General features: G+C 40.5%; 1 protein-coding gene across 1 annotated transcript; it reads left to right on the top strand.

Moving 5' to 3' along the window:
- The first annotated feature begins 703 nt into the window (after positions 1–703).
- Positions 704–17,446, top strand: LOC110500009 (ferric reductase 1). The gene is made up of 15 exons (XM_021577108.3): positions 704–1,049; positions 1,246–1,379; positions 9,770–9,867; positions 10,052–10,193; positions 11,438–11,632; positions 11,932–12,033; positions 12,218–12,362; positions 12,695–12,802; positions 12,955–13,070; positions 13,348–13,434; positions 13,622–13,713; positions 13,830–13,888; positions 14,033–14,170; positions 14,437–14,462; positions 14,595–17,446. The coding sequence occupies exons 1-15, from the start codon at positions 857–859 to the stop codon at positions 14,682–14,684; spliced, it is 1,725 nt and encodes a 574-aa protein (XP_021432783.3). The 5' UTR covers positions 704–856; the 3' UTR covers positions 14,685–17,446.
- The last annotated feature ends 365 nt before the right edge of the window (positions 17,447–17,811 follow it).

The following is a 17,811-nucleotide window of genomic DNA, read 5'->3' as shown; positions in this document are numbered from 1 at the left end:
GGGAAAAATTAATGGTGGAAAAAACGATTGGAACCTTTTTCCTGTTTGACCACTAGCTTTTATGAGTATTATGATACTGTGGTACTCTATAGAGGTCTCGAGTCCCCAAAAAACAGTTTTAGCATGGGCAGCACCATTGAGGACTTTCACCATTTTAAAGTAGTCAACTGGATGGGAACTAGATTCAGCCACGGGCCATTTTTTTTCTTGAGTGGATGGTCAGGGGGCTGGAACACAGTAACAAACAATAACATGACAAAACAGCTCTATACATCTCTATGGAAGCAACCTGTTACACCCTGCATTCATAACCCAGTGGGAAGGTGGTATTTACCATATACGACTCTGAAAAATCCACCCGAATGCCCCTCCAACTGGTAATTACTATCTATCATACCTGAGCTCAGAATTCTCCCACATGCTGACCTCTGAAGTCAAGGAAGTGACCTCGATAACAGCATTTTCGGCAGTTAAATGCAACAACAAAATACTATTTCTTAAAAAGAATCTATGAATGTGTTTTTTGAACACTATCATTTGTTTACAAGCATAATAGCTGTACTTTAGTTTATGGTTGATGGAGCTTGTTGGCGAACTTGGCCATTAGCCAATCAGCATTCTGTCAAGGAGTGAATGCATCCAACTTGTATTTACGACGTCACAATTGGTCCTTTCCACCATCCCACTTGGTTATGAACGCAGCATAACCTGTCGCGACAAGTCTACTCTCCACCCACAAGGCACTATAATACAAATTCTGCCCCTCACCCAAACGTCACAATTTGCCGGCATCGGTGGGTTATGGTCTCCATCAGTAGGCAATTTTTACAGTTTTTGTTTTAATAATTTAATCTAAATGGAACGATGGATATTTATTATTGTGTTATTAGTGTGTTGTCTGCGTGCGGTGCGGTGCTACAGCTCCGGAAAGGTGACTGGAGCGTGTGACAATATGACACCGCAACACAAAAAAGGCGCGCAGCAAAGCCCCGCTCCATTCTCTGTCACCACTGACCGGTTCAGCTTCAAGGAGGGCGATGAAATCATCGGTGAGACATCATGTAGTGTTCTCTATTACTGGAGGGTTCATGCAGAGATATTGAACCCTCACCACTAGGCCTTTTGGTTGTATTAATCTATGGTTTGGCTGTTATGGGTAGATATGCTGAAAAGTAGATATGGAATTAATAACGGTCTCCATTTTCTATGGTGGTGTTTAAATCAACTAAACACCTTTGTTTACAGTCAGGCTCCTGGCAGCTTCCACTCCATTCATTGGGTTTATGTTACAAGCCAGAGAGGTTGGAGGAAGCAGTCCTCTGGGATCCTTCACTGTAACAAGTGGAGAGGCCCAGCTACTCACCTGCAACGGACTACCTGTGAGTCTATTCCCATAGAGACTGTATAATTCCATTTAATTCGGTTTATTCCCACCTATTACCACCTGACCTATTGCCTGCTTTTCTGTTATGTTATGAGAGCTACAGTATTACATATAACCAGGGGCGCAACTTTGGTTTTAGTAGTGGGGGGGCATAACTTTTTTTTTGTATTATTATTTTTATCCACTCGGATTAACACTCCAAACTGCCTACCCGACCGCTCGGAGGTATCCGCATGGTCCTAAAGCACACCATTGCCTCGTTTTGTATCACATTCCAATGATAGGGCTCCCGAGTGGCGCAGCACTGCATCTCAGTGCTTGAGGCGTCACTACAGACACCCTGGTTCGAATCCAGGCTGTATCACACCCGGCCGTGATGGAGTCCCATAGGGTGGCGCACAATTGGCCTAGCGTTGTCTGGGTTTGGCCGGGGTAGGCCGTCATTGTAAATAAGAATTTGTTCTTAACTGACTTGACTAGTTAAATAATGGTTAAAAAAAATGCAATTTCAGAATGGGAAAGTTGCACCTCCGCATATAACATTGAAACAGTAATGGTTGTTTAGATCTTATAAATGTATTCATGAGACAGAAGAAAACAGCATTCTTGATTTACAAAAACAGATCAGTTATTCCGTGTTTCTGCATGGGTCCTCCTGCTACCCTGTCGGGTAGAGTAGAGGCTGTAAGTCTACACTGAAAACCTTTAACAATGCAGTATAATAAAAAAAAATAGCATCAATATAAAAGTAAAAAATAAAAATAAATGCCAGTAGAGAAAGAACACAAGAATGTACATGTACTGATATGACTGCAGGGATACTGGAGATACAGTTGATGTTGGAAGTTTACATACACCTTAGCCAAATACATTTAAACTCAGTTTTTCACAATTCCTGACATTTTAGTCCTACTAAAAATTAGGATAGGATCACCACTTTATTTTAAGAATGTGAAATGTCAGAATAATAGTAGAGAGAATGGTTTATTTCAGTTTGAATTACTTTCATCACATTCCCAACAGGTAAGAGTTTACATACACTCAATTAGTATTTGGTAGCATTGCCTTTAAATTGTTTAACTTGGGTCAAAGTTTCGGGTAGCCTTCCACAAGCTTCCCACAATAAGTTGGGTGAATTTTGGCCCATTCCTCCTGACAGAGCTGGTGTAACTGAGTCAGGTTTGTAGGCCTCCTTGCTCGCACACGCTTTTTAAGTTCTGCCCACACATTTTCTATGGGATTGAGGTCAGGGTTTTGTGATGGCCACTGCAATACCTTGACTTTGTTGTCTTGGAGCCATTTTGCTACAACTTTGGAAGTATGCTTGGGGTCATTGTCCATTTGGAAGACCCATTTGCGACCAAGCTTTAAGTGCACCAGCCCCTCCTGCAGCAAAGCACCCCCACAACATGATACTGCCACCCCCTTGCTTCACGGTTGGGATGGTGTTCTTCGGCTTGCAAGCCTCCCCCCCTTTCCTACAAACATAACGATGGTCATTATGGCCAAACACTTCTATTTTTGTTTCATCAGACCAGAGGACATTTCTCCAAAAAGTACAATCTTTGTCCCTATGTGCAGTTGCAAACCATAGTTTGGCTTCTTTATGGCGGTTTTGGAGCAGTGGCTTCTTCCTTGCTGAGCAGCGTTTCAGGTTATGTCAATATAGGACTCGTTTTACTGTGGATATAGATACTTTTGTACCTGTTTCCTCCAGCATCTTCACAAGGTCCTTTGCTGTTGTTCTGGGATTTATTTGCAATTTTCGCCCCAAAGTATGTCTCTAGGAGACAAAACGCGCCTCCTTCCTGAGCGGTATGACGGCTGCGTGGTCCCATGGTGTTTATACTTGCGTACTATTGTTTGTACAGATGAACGTGGTACCTTCAGGCGTTTGGAAAGGATGAATCATGGATGAATCAAGGATGAATCAGACTTGTGGAGGTTTACAATTTTTTTTCTGAGGTCTTGGCTGATTTCTTTTGATTTTCCAATGATGTCAAAAAGAGGTTTGAAGGTAGGCCTTGAAATACATCCACAGGTACACCTCCAATTGACTCAAATGATGTCAATTAGCCTATCAGAAGCTTCTAAAGCCATGACATCCTTTTCTGGAATTTTCCAAGCTGTTTAAAGGCACAGTCAACTTAGTGTATGTAAACTTTTAAACCACTGGAATTGTGACACAGTGAGTTATAAGTGAAATTATCTGTCTGTAAACAATTGTTGGAGAAATTACTTGTGTCATGCACAAAGTAGATGTCCTAACCAACTTGCCAAAACTATAGTTTGTTAACAAGAAATTTGTGGAGTGATTGAAAAACAAGTTTTAATGACTCCAACCTAAGTGTATGTAAATTTCCGACTTCAACTGTAGATGAGGTAGTTAAAAGCATACAATCAAGGTTAAAGTGGCTGAGAAAAAGGCTATATTTATGTAAGGTTGTGTGTGTTTGTTTAACTATCCTTGTGGGCAAGGTAAAACAAGGAAAATTCGGGGACATTTTGCCGGTCCCCATGAGGAAAAACCCTATTTTAGGCTTAGGGATTAGGTTTAGGGTTACAATTAGGGTTGGGGTTAGGAGTTATGATTAGGTATAGTTTTAGGATTAGGGGTTTGGGTTTGGCATAATCAGTGCAGATCAAAAATAGTGACTAAAATATGTCAAACACCTATTTGTCAGTGGCAACTGACAAGACTATAGCTGACTAAATAGACCCAGAAAAAAACTATACTTAAGCAACAATTACTTTTCATTTCAGTTGACTAAAACGAGACGAAACAAGATGATCTCATTGCGCAGGAGACTTTAATGGCTGTGATAGGAGAACTGAGGATGGATCAACAACATTGTAGTTAATCCACAATGCTAATCTAATTGACACAGTGAAAAGATGGAAGCATGTACAGGATAAGAAATATTCCAAAACATGCATACTGTTTGCAATTCACTTTTTGTCCTGAATACAAATTTGGGGCAAATACAACACATTACTGAGTACCACGCTACATATTTTCAAGCATAGTGCTGGCTGCATCATGTTATGGGTATGCTTGTAATCGTTAAGGACTGGGCAGTTTTTCACGATAAAAATAAATGGAAAAGGAGCTAAGCACTGGCAAAATCCTAGAGGAAAACCTGGTTCAGTCTGCTTTCCCTCACTGGGAGATGAATTCACCTTTCAGCAGGACAAGAACCTAAAACAAAAGGCTAAAATGACACTGGAGTTGCTTACCAAGATGACAGTGAATGTTCCGGAGTGGTCGAGTTAGTTTTGACTTAACTTCTACAGGATCGGTGCCCCCCCCCCCCCCGGGCGCGGGACAGTTGAGCTAACGTAGGCTAATGTGATTAGCATGAGGTTGTAAGTAACAAGAATATTTCCCACAAACTTCAAAGTGTTTCCTTTCAAATGGTATCAAGAATATGCATATCCTTGCTTCAGGTCCTGAGCTACAGGCAGTTAGATTTGGGTATGTCATTTTGGGCAAACATTTTTTTAAAAAGGGTCCAGTCCTTTTAAATCTGCTTGAAAAATCTATGGCAAGACCTGAAAATGGTTGTCTAGCAATGATCAGCAACCAATATGACAAAACATGAAGAGTTTTGAAAATAATAATGGGTAAATGTTGCACAATCTAGGTGTGGAAAGCTCTTATAGACTTAGCAAGAAAGACTCATAGCTGTAAACGCTGCCAAAGGTGATTCTAACATGTATTGACTCAGGGGGTTGAATACCTATCTAATCATGATATTTTTGTGTTTTATTTTTCATGAATCTTTTACAATGTTAGGCTTTTTCTTCCACTTTGACATTAGAGCATTTTGTGTAGATCGTTGACAAAAAAAATGACAAATCAATTTTAATCCCACTTTACAAAGTGTTGTTACAACACAACAAAATGTGGAAAAAGTCAAGGGGTGTGAATACTTTCTGAAGGCACTGTATAGCCTAAGGTTTGTATCACAACTAGAGTTGCATAATTAACTCTAAATTAAGCATATAGGAGGACCTGTTTCTAATGATCACTTTGTTAACCTCTCAACAGAATAGCCACATGTACCCACTCCCTCAGAAATATCATTTCTATTTATTCAGCTATGTTGAATTGTATTCTTCTTACTATAACATATTTTAAAATAATGCCACAGGAATGATTAAATTAGCTATTGTAGCCCACAGCCATATGACATTGCCAGATCAGGGCCTAACATATGGACCACTCAGAATATGCTATTTGGTTCTTCTGAAATTGTAACGGCTTTCTTCAGCTGAAGGAGAGGAGGACCAAAATGCAGCGTGGTTAGAGTTCAACATGTTTAATAAAGACCATACATGAGAACACTACAAAATAACAAATGTGAAACCGAAACAGTCCTATCTGGTGCAATGACACAAAGACAGAAAACAAACACCCACAAAGTACACACAGAATATGGCTGCCTAAATATGGTTCCCAATCAGAGACAACGATAGACAGCTGCCACTAATTGAGAACCAATCTAGGCAACCATAGACCTACAAACTACCTAGAAAGAGAACAGCCCCATAAACATACAAAAACCCCTAGACCAGACAAAACACATAAATCCCCCTTGTCACACCCTGACCTAACCAAAATAATAAAGAAAACAAAGATAACTAAGGCCAGGGTGTGACAGAAATAGACTACGTTTTCTTCATATCATGTCTCTTTAGACCTGCCTTAAATAAATTATGGATTTATTGTGATTGTGTAGGTTATATTAAATTGATTGGAGTTTTTAGAATGTATATTTTCCAAAGGTCTGCATCAGAGACAGGGAACTACTAGTGTCAAGCACTTCAGTGAGACTTTGACCATTTGCTTCCACAGGTAGCAAGACTGACTCTCCCCCACTCTGCCTATCCTGAACACCATCTCCCTTTCTGGGCACTTAACCGTAACCTGAGAGCTTGGATTTACGTGGTGGACACATTGAAGCTTTGTGCCCTTGCTGCTGACAATAAAAACAGGTCCCTCCCATCTGAACAAACTGCACGATCCCTTACTTACTCCTCCCAGACACAACCCCCCCCCAGAGTTACCTCCACCGTCTTTGGTGTTCCTGGTGTCCCTTATGCCTCTGAAGCTTCTTGGAGTGGATGCTGCAGGTCGTGATGGGCCCCCTTTTCGTATGTTGAGGTACTGCAGTGCCCACTTGGCTGCTATAAGCCCATCCTTGGGCTCGTGCTCTCGGATCAGAGTGTTGTGTAGAAGAACTTGTAGAAGTTGCTCGAGGATGACGACCTCATCGATCTTGTCCTGTGTCTTCTCCGGTCGAACCCATCGGCAGTAGAAGTCCCTGAGGCGGTGGGAAGTCTTCGTCTGTGACTCTCTCGATGGTGTTGATCCAGCTCTGAAGCGTTGAAGGTAGGTCTCTGGGGAGATGTCCAACTTCACCAGCAGTGCTTCCTTCAGGTCCTTGTAGACTTTGGACAACCCCTCATCAGTTGCTGTGTAAGCCTCTATGGCCTTTCCCTTGAGCAATGGATTTAGATGGCAGGCCCACTCTTCCTCTTGCCACCGCCAAGCCTTGGCCATTCGTTAAAAACCTCAGCAGGTCATTTTCAATGTCCACCCTCTGCTGGTAAGAAGGCATTTTCGGCTCCTTCCTCAGGAATGCTGGAGGGTTGACATTGGTGCTGCTGGACTGGTCTCCTGGTGCTGGGGTTGAGGTTAACATCATTGCTACTTCAAAACCCTGCTGTGGAGTTGAAGTACATGCTACGTCGACCCTCAGTTGACTTGCTGTTGGCAGACCCATTCATGGGCTCTGGCTGGCAAGCTCCGCTTGGGGGATGTGAGGATAGATTGTCATAGACCCTGGATCTCCTGCTTGAGGTCTTTGTCCTGCCCCTCCAGGTTACCATGGTTGGATTTGGTTCTGGGCTCTCCACCAGTTCTCCAGCCGCTCCTTCAGTCGGCTGCTCCCACGGACCTTCTCTGGTTGTATCTGATTATTCCATCGGCAGCTCACGCAGGTCGGAAAACCTTTAACTTACGCAAATGTTTGCAGCGCAGGTAGGTTCTGTCGCTTGTATTTTCAATCTGTTGACGCATTGCGCGTGATGCACAATATGTTAACAATAGCTGAATGTAGTCGACAAAGGGAACGTTTCCTCGAAGTTCGGCTAGGCTTGGCCATATTGTGCAAGTGTTTGTCCCATGTGAATTGCATCAGTATTGGAAATAAAAAATGTAAATAAAAATTAAATACAGACCAGCATACTGAAGGTCAGGTTGATAACACTACTCTGTGGATATTTGATGTCACATTCTTACCTGCTAAAGGACCAACTTCACGGACAACCGGTAAAGTATCATTTTATTCATCATTCTGGTTGGTAGAGGTCGTGAGAGGAAACTTTGCTCAACCAAATGCACATATCTGCCCAGATTAGAATTCTATGCAATACAACATCGGGTCTTCAGGCTGTTTCATTTTACACATTTTATTTCACCTTTATTTAACTAGGTAAGTATTTTATCAAATAGGGCTATCTTCTGTATACCACCCCTAACTTGTCACAACAAAGCTGATTGGCTCAAATGCATTAAGAAGGAAACTTTAAACAACTTTTAAAAAGGCACACCTGTTAATGCATTCCAGAAAGAGTTCCAAGAGTGTGCAAAGCGGTCATCAAGGCAAAGGGTGGCTACTTTGAATAATCTCAAATATAAAACATATTTTGATTTGTTTAACACTTCTTTGGTTGCGACATGATTCCATATGTGTTATTTCATAGTTTTGATGTCTTCGCTGTTATTCTACAATGTAGAAAATAGTAAGAATACAGAAAAACCCTTGAATAAGTAGGTGTGTCCAAACCTTTGACTGGTACTGTATGTATACTGCCTGAATCTCAGGTGGGAACAGTTCCGGCGACCTTTATGATTGCACATTCGGCAAATCACCAGCAGAGGGAGTTCCCTTTGAATCCATTTCCATTCACTGTGTTGGTGGTACTCATAAAATGTATCATAAATCAAAGGTGGCACCACAGGTCCCAGAGTGGTGGGGCGATATTTTTTCTTCTTCCTGAATGTAACCAGGTAAAACGCAGAAGCCTGATTGTAGCAGGCACCTTAAGGGCTCCCCTATTTCCTGGGGCAAGTAGACTGAGAAGTCGGGAGTTGCGCCTGCTCTGTGGTTGCCCCTTGGAAAGTGGGAGCGCGCTTTGCTTTCTTTGAAAACATGTCTTTTGAGATATTCATATTTTGAATGTTGCATAAATTAAAGTACATTTTTGAATATCAGAATCGAGACAAACTCCACATTTTGGAGCACACCATCAGGAGTATAATGACACAGATGTTGTCTGTAACATGTACGGTTCACGGAACATCGGATCTCACAGGAGGCATGTATACAGTGCATTCGGAAAGTATTCAGACCCCTTGACATTTTGTTACGTGACAGCCTTATTCTAAAAATTATTAAATTGTCCTCCTCAATCTACACACAATACCCCATAATGACAAAGCAAAAATAGTTATAAAAAAAACTGAAATAATGATGTTGCCACCACCATGCTTCACCGTAGCGATGGTGCCAGGTTTCCTCCAGACATGACGCTTTGCATTCAGGCCAAATAGTTCAATCTTGCTAGGAAGACTCTTGGTTGTTCCAAACGTCTTCCATTTAATAATGATGGAGGCCACTGTTCTTGGGGACCTTCAATTCTGCAGAAATGTTTTGGTATCCTGTCTTGGAGCGCTACGGACAATTCCTTAGACTTAATGGCTTGGTTTTTGATCTGACATGCAATGTCAATTGTTGGACCTTATATAGCCAGGTGTGTGCCTTTCCAAATCATGTCCAATTAATTGAATTTACCACAGGTGGACTCCAATCAAGTTGTAGAAACATCTCAAGGATTATCAATGGAAACAGGATGCACCTTAGCTCAATTTAGAGGCTCCATGGAAAAAGCTCTGTATACTTATGTAAATAAGGTATTTCTAAAAACCTGTTTTCACTTTGTCATTATGGGGTATTGTGTGTAGATTGACAAGGAAAACATTTAATTTAATATGTTTTAGATTAAGGCTGTAAAATAACATTATTTGGAAAATGTCAAGGGGTCTGAATACTTTCCCAATGCACTGTAGGTCTAAAAGGGCCTAAAAATGGCCACTTTCCTCATGATGCTCCTCCCTCCCCAAAAAACCCCAACCGTTAATACAAATGTAAAAAGTATAACAAACATCCCTCCTCCAAATTAAATGTATATGTGAGAATAGCCAGAACAATCTAAGAAACCCAAAATATATATTTGAGTCTCCCTGGCATGGAATCACCCTGTTGCATCTGAATAAAACGAAATCTTCATGGATCCTTTTTTTTCTCCTTTTCTCAGAATTCTGCAGTTTCTCACACATCAGATTCACTTAAATCCTCCATCCTGGGAATATGGAGGGCCCCCATATCAGGCAAGCTCACCTCCATCCAATTCAGGTGATTCACCCATCCAATATCCCCTAGCTCGTGAAGCAGAATGTTCACATCTTATACCCTGGGGCCCGGTTTCCGGTACACAGATTAAGCCTCGTTCTTGGCTAAAACGCACTTTCAATGGAAAATCCATCCCTTAATGTTATTACATTGCATTACTATATGTTCTGCCATGCCATTTTTACAGTGCATCCTTTGCAAAAGATTACTCCACCTTCTGGGTTGGAGTGAGAAGTTCTCCAGTCACATACAACATCTCTGCTGCACCCCCAGCTAACAGCACATCCATATCCATCACCTCTACCTCGTCCTTCGCCTCATCCTCAAAAGTGAGTAAGATTACATGCACACAATAATACAATTATTGTGAATATTCAGATTAATATAATAATTTGATTAAAACATTTGCATGCTTTGCAAGAAGAATGAATTCCCTAATAATCCTGTTTATATGGACACGAAATCAGGCTACTGATGGGACATTGATAAATGCAGAAAATTGCCAATCAAAATATACGTGCTACCATGTTATTTTTGGGAAGCCTAATTTGATTCTGACTTCTGACATTTTTAACTCCCTTCACTCGTGCAAAGGAGGGAGGCTTGCACTGCTGGTTTTATCACATGCGCAGATCAAATACACCGCTGGAACTACGATTAAAGTGTTTACCCTTAGGGGTTATTCGGCTGTCCCCACAGGAGAACCCTTTGAAGAACCCCTTTTGGTTCCATGTAGAACCCTTTTGGTTCCAAGTAGAATCATTTTGGGTTCCATGTAGAACCCTTTTCACAGAGGGTTCTACATAGAACGCAAAAGAGTTCTACCCTGGAACCTTAAAGTCCCCTTCTATGGGGACAGCTGCAGAACCCTTTTAGAACCCTTTTTTCTAAGAGTGTACATGTCCTAATAATTCTAAAGGTTGCTCAGAAACCAGATGTTTTAATCGGCATATGCTTACTTAGATTATGAATTTATGCCAATTAAGATAAGCAGAGTAAGTTGTTTACATGACTAATGCCATACTCGGCCTACTGCCATAATCAGTTTAATATCGAATTATTAGTGTGCATGTAAATGTACTCAGTATTTCCATTGAAATCCTTAGTACTTATGGTAGTAGATAATAGTACAGATATGTTTTTATCTAAAACATAAACTTGTCTTAATGTATCACAAGTGTAATTGATAGTCTATCAAAGAGGGATATTTGTATTTGTCCTGTTTCATTGCATGTAGAAGTGGGTAACCTGTACGAGCGTAAGGTGAGAAATGGAAATGTGTTTTTTGCATTTTCCCGACTCCCCCTGAGAGTGGGGTCATTGACGGCGACCCTGGAGCAATTAGGGTTAAGTGCCTTGCTCAAAGGCAGATCAACAGATTTTTCACCTTGTCGGGTCAGGGATTCGAACTAGCAACCTTTCAGTTACTGGCCCAACGCTCTAACCGCTAGGCTACCTGCCCCTCACTCTCAGACAATATTGTCATATTACATTTTCAAACAAACAATAACATTTCTTTTTACATCAGTTGTCCCAAAGTGCTTTACAATAACGTTGAATATGTTTGTAATAGTTGTCCAACTCCAGCACTGGATGTGGCAGCACTAAGGTCTGTTTCAGCCAACCTCTGAACTGTGACCCTGGGGTCAGTCCAGACTGTTACTTCCTGTCTGCTATGACTTCTCCCGGTGATACAGCCGTCCAGTTGGAGATGACCGGCCCTTCAGATGGCTACATCGCCATCGGCTTCTCAGATGACCAGAGGATGGTAATGTAGCTTTTTCAGAAGTAGTGCACGCACATCCTGCAATTCAATATGCTTATTTAAATTTCGAGGCACTCGTCCAGATACTTTCCCTTCAATGAAAACGGTGAACAAGTTTATTTTTACAACGAAGAGGGATTGTATGAGGGCAGTTGAAAGGCAGCCTAAAACTGCAGGAGCATTCAACAGTGTGCTATTTTTATTTTATGAACTTTTGTTTATTGTACCCTGCACCTTCAAGTAGCCTGTGGCAGGGTTGATTGTGTTCCTCTCATAATCTGTTTTCCTTTACATCACATAAGGGAAATGATGACATTTATATTTGTGGACGGGACAGTGGCGGGCTCATCCAATTGCAACACGCCTTTTCAACAGGAAGGAAGAGACCGGACATACTTCCTCTGGTACTTGCTTGCTATTATGACATATGAAATGCAAAGAGGATGATAGAAATTGGAATATGGACTGGAATTAAAGTTCTGATTTTGACTGATTTGAAATGGAATGTACCCCCAACCCTGATGCTATAATGACTCGCAAAACAATCAAAAGGAATGACTCAAATGTCTCTTGTTTGTCCTTTTCTAGGGAAATGTTTCTGATGTTACATCCTCAGTGAATAATAGTATCATTAGCTGTTCCTTCACGACTAGGAACCCCATTTCAACTCAGCGATCCGGAGGGTCCAGTTCCCTCTACTATCTCATGATCGTTCACGGACCCTCCAGTAGTGGTACAGTATGAGCCAAAAGTTTACAACCTTGTAGCACCAGTACTGGTACAGAGGAAGTGGTTGTATCCCTCTGTCATTTTATTTACATAGTGCTATGACATCTTTAGATAATAATGAGTGACATTACATGGACATGGAAGACGGGATCTTAAATCAGCACTCCTACTCTGAGATATTTTATCAATACGGGCCCTGTTATCTAATAAGGATTCAAATATTGTAGGCCTGGTACCGATGAAGAAAGCGGTCCGCTTCAGTCAAGCAGTCATATGTTTCATAATATCATTTCATTCTATTTCTCTTCCATTTCACTTTTCGGTTGACTTTGACAGGGACAATCGGCGTTCATACTGGCACCTTCATCAGTGACACTAAAGTGGACATTTCAAGTCCTCAAGTTGTTACAAGTGAAAAAGAGCCACCTATTATTAAAGCACATGGTAAGGTTGCCGTTTCCTTAGTGAGGAGAGTTTGCATGCATAACCTCAAACAAATTGTTATACGGTAATACACTGATTATAACTACATATACAAGCTTAACGATGTGTGTATTGATTATGGATAATTGATTTATTATCCTGTTGTGCTTCAGGTTCCCTGATGTTGATAGCGTGGATGACCACGGGTAGTTTGGGAATGATCATAGCCAGGTATCTGAAAGGTGTGGCCAAGGGGAAACATTATTTTGGGAAAGATGTTTGGTTTCTGGTGAGTTTCTATAATACTGTCCCTAATGTGTAAGTGTAACAAAATTAGATTGTACCGTAAGTTAGATTGTACTTGAAATGTTTTCACTGCTATCGAATTGGTGCCTTTTCCACATATAGCGTGACTGGGAGAGTGTGTCAAGCAGGCGAGGAAGCTATACTGTTAATTAAGCAAGCAGACTGACGTCCGTCACGTTTCAAGTTTCAACATTAGTAATGTTTTTAGTTCCAAATAATAATGTCATATAATCTGTACTCTTGACTTGCATGTTCCTCAGGCGCACGTGTCTCTTATGACACTCACTGTTGCTGCCACCATCATCGCCTTCATTTTGGCCTTCTCAGAAGTTGGAGGCTGGAGTGGGGTATGTATCATAAACCTTTACTGCGCGCCGATTGTTATTTAAAACAAACAGACCTATCTGACAAATGCTGTGCCGTCTACAGTTTTATGAAACCTACTCTATTATGGAAGGCTCCGATAATTGAAATAGTTATGAGAGACAGTTTATGAGCCCAGTGTGTTTATAGGGAGCCCATCTGTGTTTATAGGGAGCCCATCCTGTGTTGGGCTGCATCGTTATGATCCTGGCCTTCTTCCAGCCTATCGCTGCCATGTTCCGATGTGGACCTCATCATCACTGGTAAGGGATACAGACTCATACCTAGTGTATGTCAGTTTGCTCATGTGTATGTAAATCCAAAAGTGGCTTGTTTTCTCAAGGTAATGTATTATTTTTGTGTTATTGTTTTTTCACAGGCGATTCCTCTTCAATTGGTCGCATGCTTTGAATGCAGTGGCAATAAAAGGTTTAGCTGGTAAGGAACTGTGATCATGACATTGTTTTTGTTGGATTTTATTAGCCTAGTACAAAGTACCGTATCTTCTCAGCCAATATCTGTCAAACATGTTTGCTGTTGCAATACTACCATGTTAGTAATTGTGTTGACATTATCTTCCAGTGGCAGCCATCTTCACTGGGCTGTCGTATTTTAGCACCTCTGAGGATAGTTGGCTTCTGAAGGTGATGGGTGGGTTTGTTGGATGGGAGGCAACGCTGTACATCCTGCTAGAACTCCACATGCGCTGGAAGCTCAATGGTGAGATCAAATACATAATGATATTGATCTTTATTTTGTTAAATGCAGGTTGATGATATATAGCCCCCCTATAATATTGAATAACCTCATATTGTGGATCTGCCATATATGACTTTTGTCGGCCTCTTGGCGCACCTCAAAAGCTCTGACGGAGGACAAGAGGCCGACACGTACTCTTGAATAAACAAAGTGATACAAGCAAGAGAAGTGTGCAGGTTTCTATTTTCTTTTCAAATACTTCAATATAACTTTGGTTGTTCTTCTAGATCATGCAGAGAGTGCTTCTGAATCGGTACGCTGATTCCCACCATTTAATCCCACACATTTAAATGTACCTATTGTGTCAGTGAATTAGAAAAGTGACTCATTCTTACCAACTATTTTGTCTGCCACGGCTGTACTTGACTTTTCATTTCTCCCCCAGACAAGAATGGAGTTGTTACTGCTGGTCTTGTTTTTCCTTGGAAATATAGCCTTTTTGGTGGCACTACTTGTTGGAATTGGCTCGTCATGAAGATCTGCTGAGCAATGGACTGAGATCGGAACGTTGTGATACAGTATATCTATAAAATAGCTCGCTGTACAATATATTTTAAGTTGTTTTATATTTGTTTGTTGTCAAATGTTTTAAAGTAACTGTCCATTGATTGAGGATCAAATGTGATCAGATTGTCAATTTATACAGTATCCCTCCATATAAGTATGACAGACTTTCCACGAGGACGGGCATATTGGAAATTTAACCAGGGTTTATTGACTGACACTACTTTCTTAACACAAAGTAAGGAATTCTTAACAGACTTTTTCTTGCACAATACTGGTTCAGTGGACCCAATTATTGTACCTTTAGAAGCCATTCAATTCAATTGTCATCCCTAAAACAGTATCGGTCAACAGAGAAAAGAATTTCAACAGAAATAGAACATCTAACATTACACATCAATGGTGTTGAATGTACTACAGAATCCCTGAATAATCTACACACAAAACAAAAGGAGATTGAGGAATTTATTCAGGAAAGACCGAGTTTATTATTTTTTTTTTTCCCAGAGCAAATTCAATATAGTAACCTTACCAAAAAGAACCTACAGAAAAAAGTTACAAACGATGGAGAAATCCTTCTCACCAAAGGAGATTCTGAATGAGGAAGGTCCTCCAACCTGAGTTGATGATGACTTTTGTGATATACAGAACCAGTCAAAAGTTTGGACACACCTACTCATTCAAGGGTTTTTCTTTATTTTTACTATTTTGTACCTTGTAGAATAATAGTGAAGACATCAAAACTATGAAACAACACATATTGAATTATGTAGTAACCAACAGTATAAAAACAAATAAAAATATGTTTTATTCAAAGTAGACACCCTTTGCCTTGATGACAGCTTTGCATACTCTTGGCATTTTCTCAACCAGCTTCATGAGGTAGTCACCTGGAATGCATTTCAATTAACAGGTGTGCCTTGTTAATTTGTGGAATTTCTTTCCTTCTTAATGCGTTTGAGCCAATCAGTTGTGTTATGACAAGGTAGTGGTGGTATACAGCCCTCTTTGGTAAAAAAACAAGTCCATATTATGGCAAGAACAGCTCAAATAAGGAAAAAGAAAAGACAGTCCATCATTACTTTAAGACATGGTCAGTCAATTTGTAAAATTTCACCGCCACAGGAAAGGAAGACTCAGAGTTACCTCTGCTGCAGAGGATAAGTTCATTAGATTTAACTGCACCTCAGATTGCAGCCCAAATAAATGCTTTACAGAATTCAAGTAACAGACACATCTCAACATCAACTGTTCAGAGGAGACTGCGTGAATCAGGCCTTCATGGTCGATTTACTGCAAAGAAACCACTACTAAAGGACACCAATAATATGGAGAGACTTGCTTGGGCCAAGAAACATGAGCAATGGACATTAGACTGGTGGAAATCTTCCCTTTAGTCTGATGAGTCCAAATTTGAGATTTTTGGTTCCAACTGCCATGTCTTTGTGAGACAGAGTAGGTGAACGGGTGACCTCTGCATGTGTGGTTCCCACCGTGAAGCATGGAGGAGGAGGTGTGATGGTGTGGGGGTGCTTTGCTGGTGACACTCAGTGATTTATTTAGAGTTCAAGGCACAACTAACCAGCATGGCTACCACAGCATTCTGCAGCAATATGCCATCCCATCTGGTTAGCGCTTAGTGGGACTTTCATTTGTTTTCAACAGGACAATGACCCAACACACCACCAGGCTGTGTAAGGGCTATTTGACCGAGAAGGGGAGTGCTGCATCAGATGACCTGGCCTCCACAATCACCCGACCTCAACCAAATTGAGATGGTTTGGGATGAGTTGGACCGCAGAGTGAAAGAAAAGCAGCCAACAAGTTCTCAGCATATGTGGGAACACCTTCAAGACTGTTGGAAAAGCATTCCTCATGCATTTGTTTGAGAGAATGCCAAGTGTGCCAAGCTGTCATCAAAGCAAAGGGTGGCTACTTTGAATCTTAAATATAAAACATATTTTGATTTGTTTAACACTTTTTTGGTTACTACATGATTCCAGAATGTGTTATTTCATAGTTTTGATGTCTTCACTATCATTCTATAATGTAGAAAATAGTAAAAAGAAAGAAAAACCCTTGAATGAGTAGATGTGTCCAAACTCTTAACTGGTACTGTACGTTTCCCCCAAAATCATGTTATACTATCTGCTACACAAAAATATATTGTGAAGGCCTAATTTCACAGGACTAACTATGATTGGCAATTGATTACTTTCAGACGGGGAAAATGCCTGGCCTCGATGGCATTCCAATAGAGATAGGCTTTTTATGAACTACTGAAAGATCAATTAATGTCATGTTTTAATTACTCGTATATAAACTATCAGACACACAAAATGAGAGACTGATCTCTCTCCTACTGAAGCAGGAGCAAGGGGGGCAGTAAAAGAGCCAGTCTCTTAAAAAAATTGGAGTCACCCCACATGCTAAAATATTGGCAAAATGTACTGCTCATAGAATTAAAAAGGTCCTAACGGTAAATTAAGAGTCAACAACATTATTTGGGTATTAGCAAACAGAATATGAGCTTTAAAAATTAGATAAAAAAATAAAACAAGATTTTCACTGGACAGTTACTTTAAAGAATTTGCTGTGAGAATCATGCCACAGAAATACCTATTTTTTTCATTGGATGGCAAAGTTGTTTTTATACTCTGTGTCACACCATTATTATATTACATGACATTTAATAGTGGAACTGATTTATAATAAAGTGATTTTTACAAATAATTAATTTCTTATTTACATTGCTATTATAATCATACAGTATATTGGCACCCTTGCACTTTTCTTCAAATAAATTGGACAAATATAAAATTGTAATATCTTTAGCTATGAGTGAAAGCCAAAGATATAAGAATTTTATTCGTCCAATGTCATGTTTTTGGATAACGTGATGACATCTTCCCTTCTTGTGTGCACTGAGTGCTAGTGCGCAGGCGTAGTAATCCCAGTAAAACTGGCTCTAGAAAGATGGCAAACCTCACGAAACGGCATATATGAACGTCTTTCTTGGATGCTGTCTCTACAGTCTCTTGTGACAAGGTAGGGTTGGTATACAGAAGATAGCCCTATTTGGTAAAAGACCAAGTCCA

Source organism: Oncorhynchus mykiss, chromosome 21 (genome assembly GCF_057628025.1).
Source record: "Oncorhynchus mykiss isolate SJ-2025 chromosome 21, ASM5762802v1, whole genome shotgun sequence".
Classification (NCBI taxonomy): Eukaryota; Metazoa; Chordata; class Actinopteri; order Salmoniformes; family Salmonidae; genus Oncorhynchus; species Oncorhynchus mykiss.
Note: the sequence above shows the minus strand (reverse complement) of the source record. Positions and strands in the feature narration are given on the sequence as shown.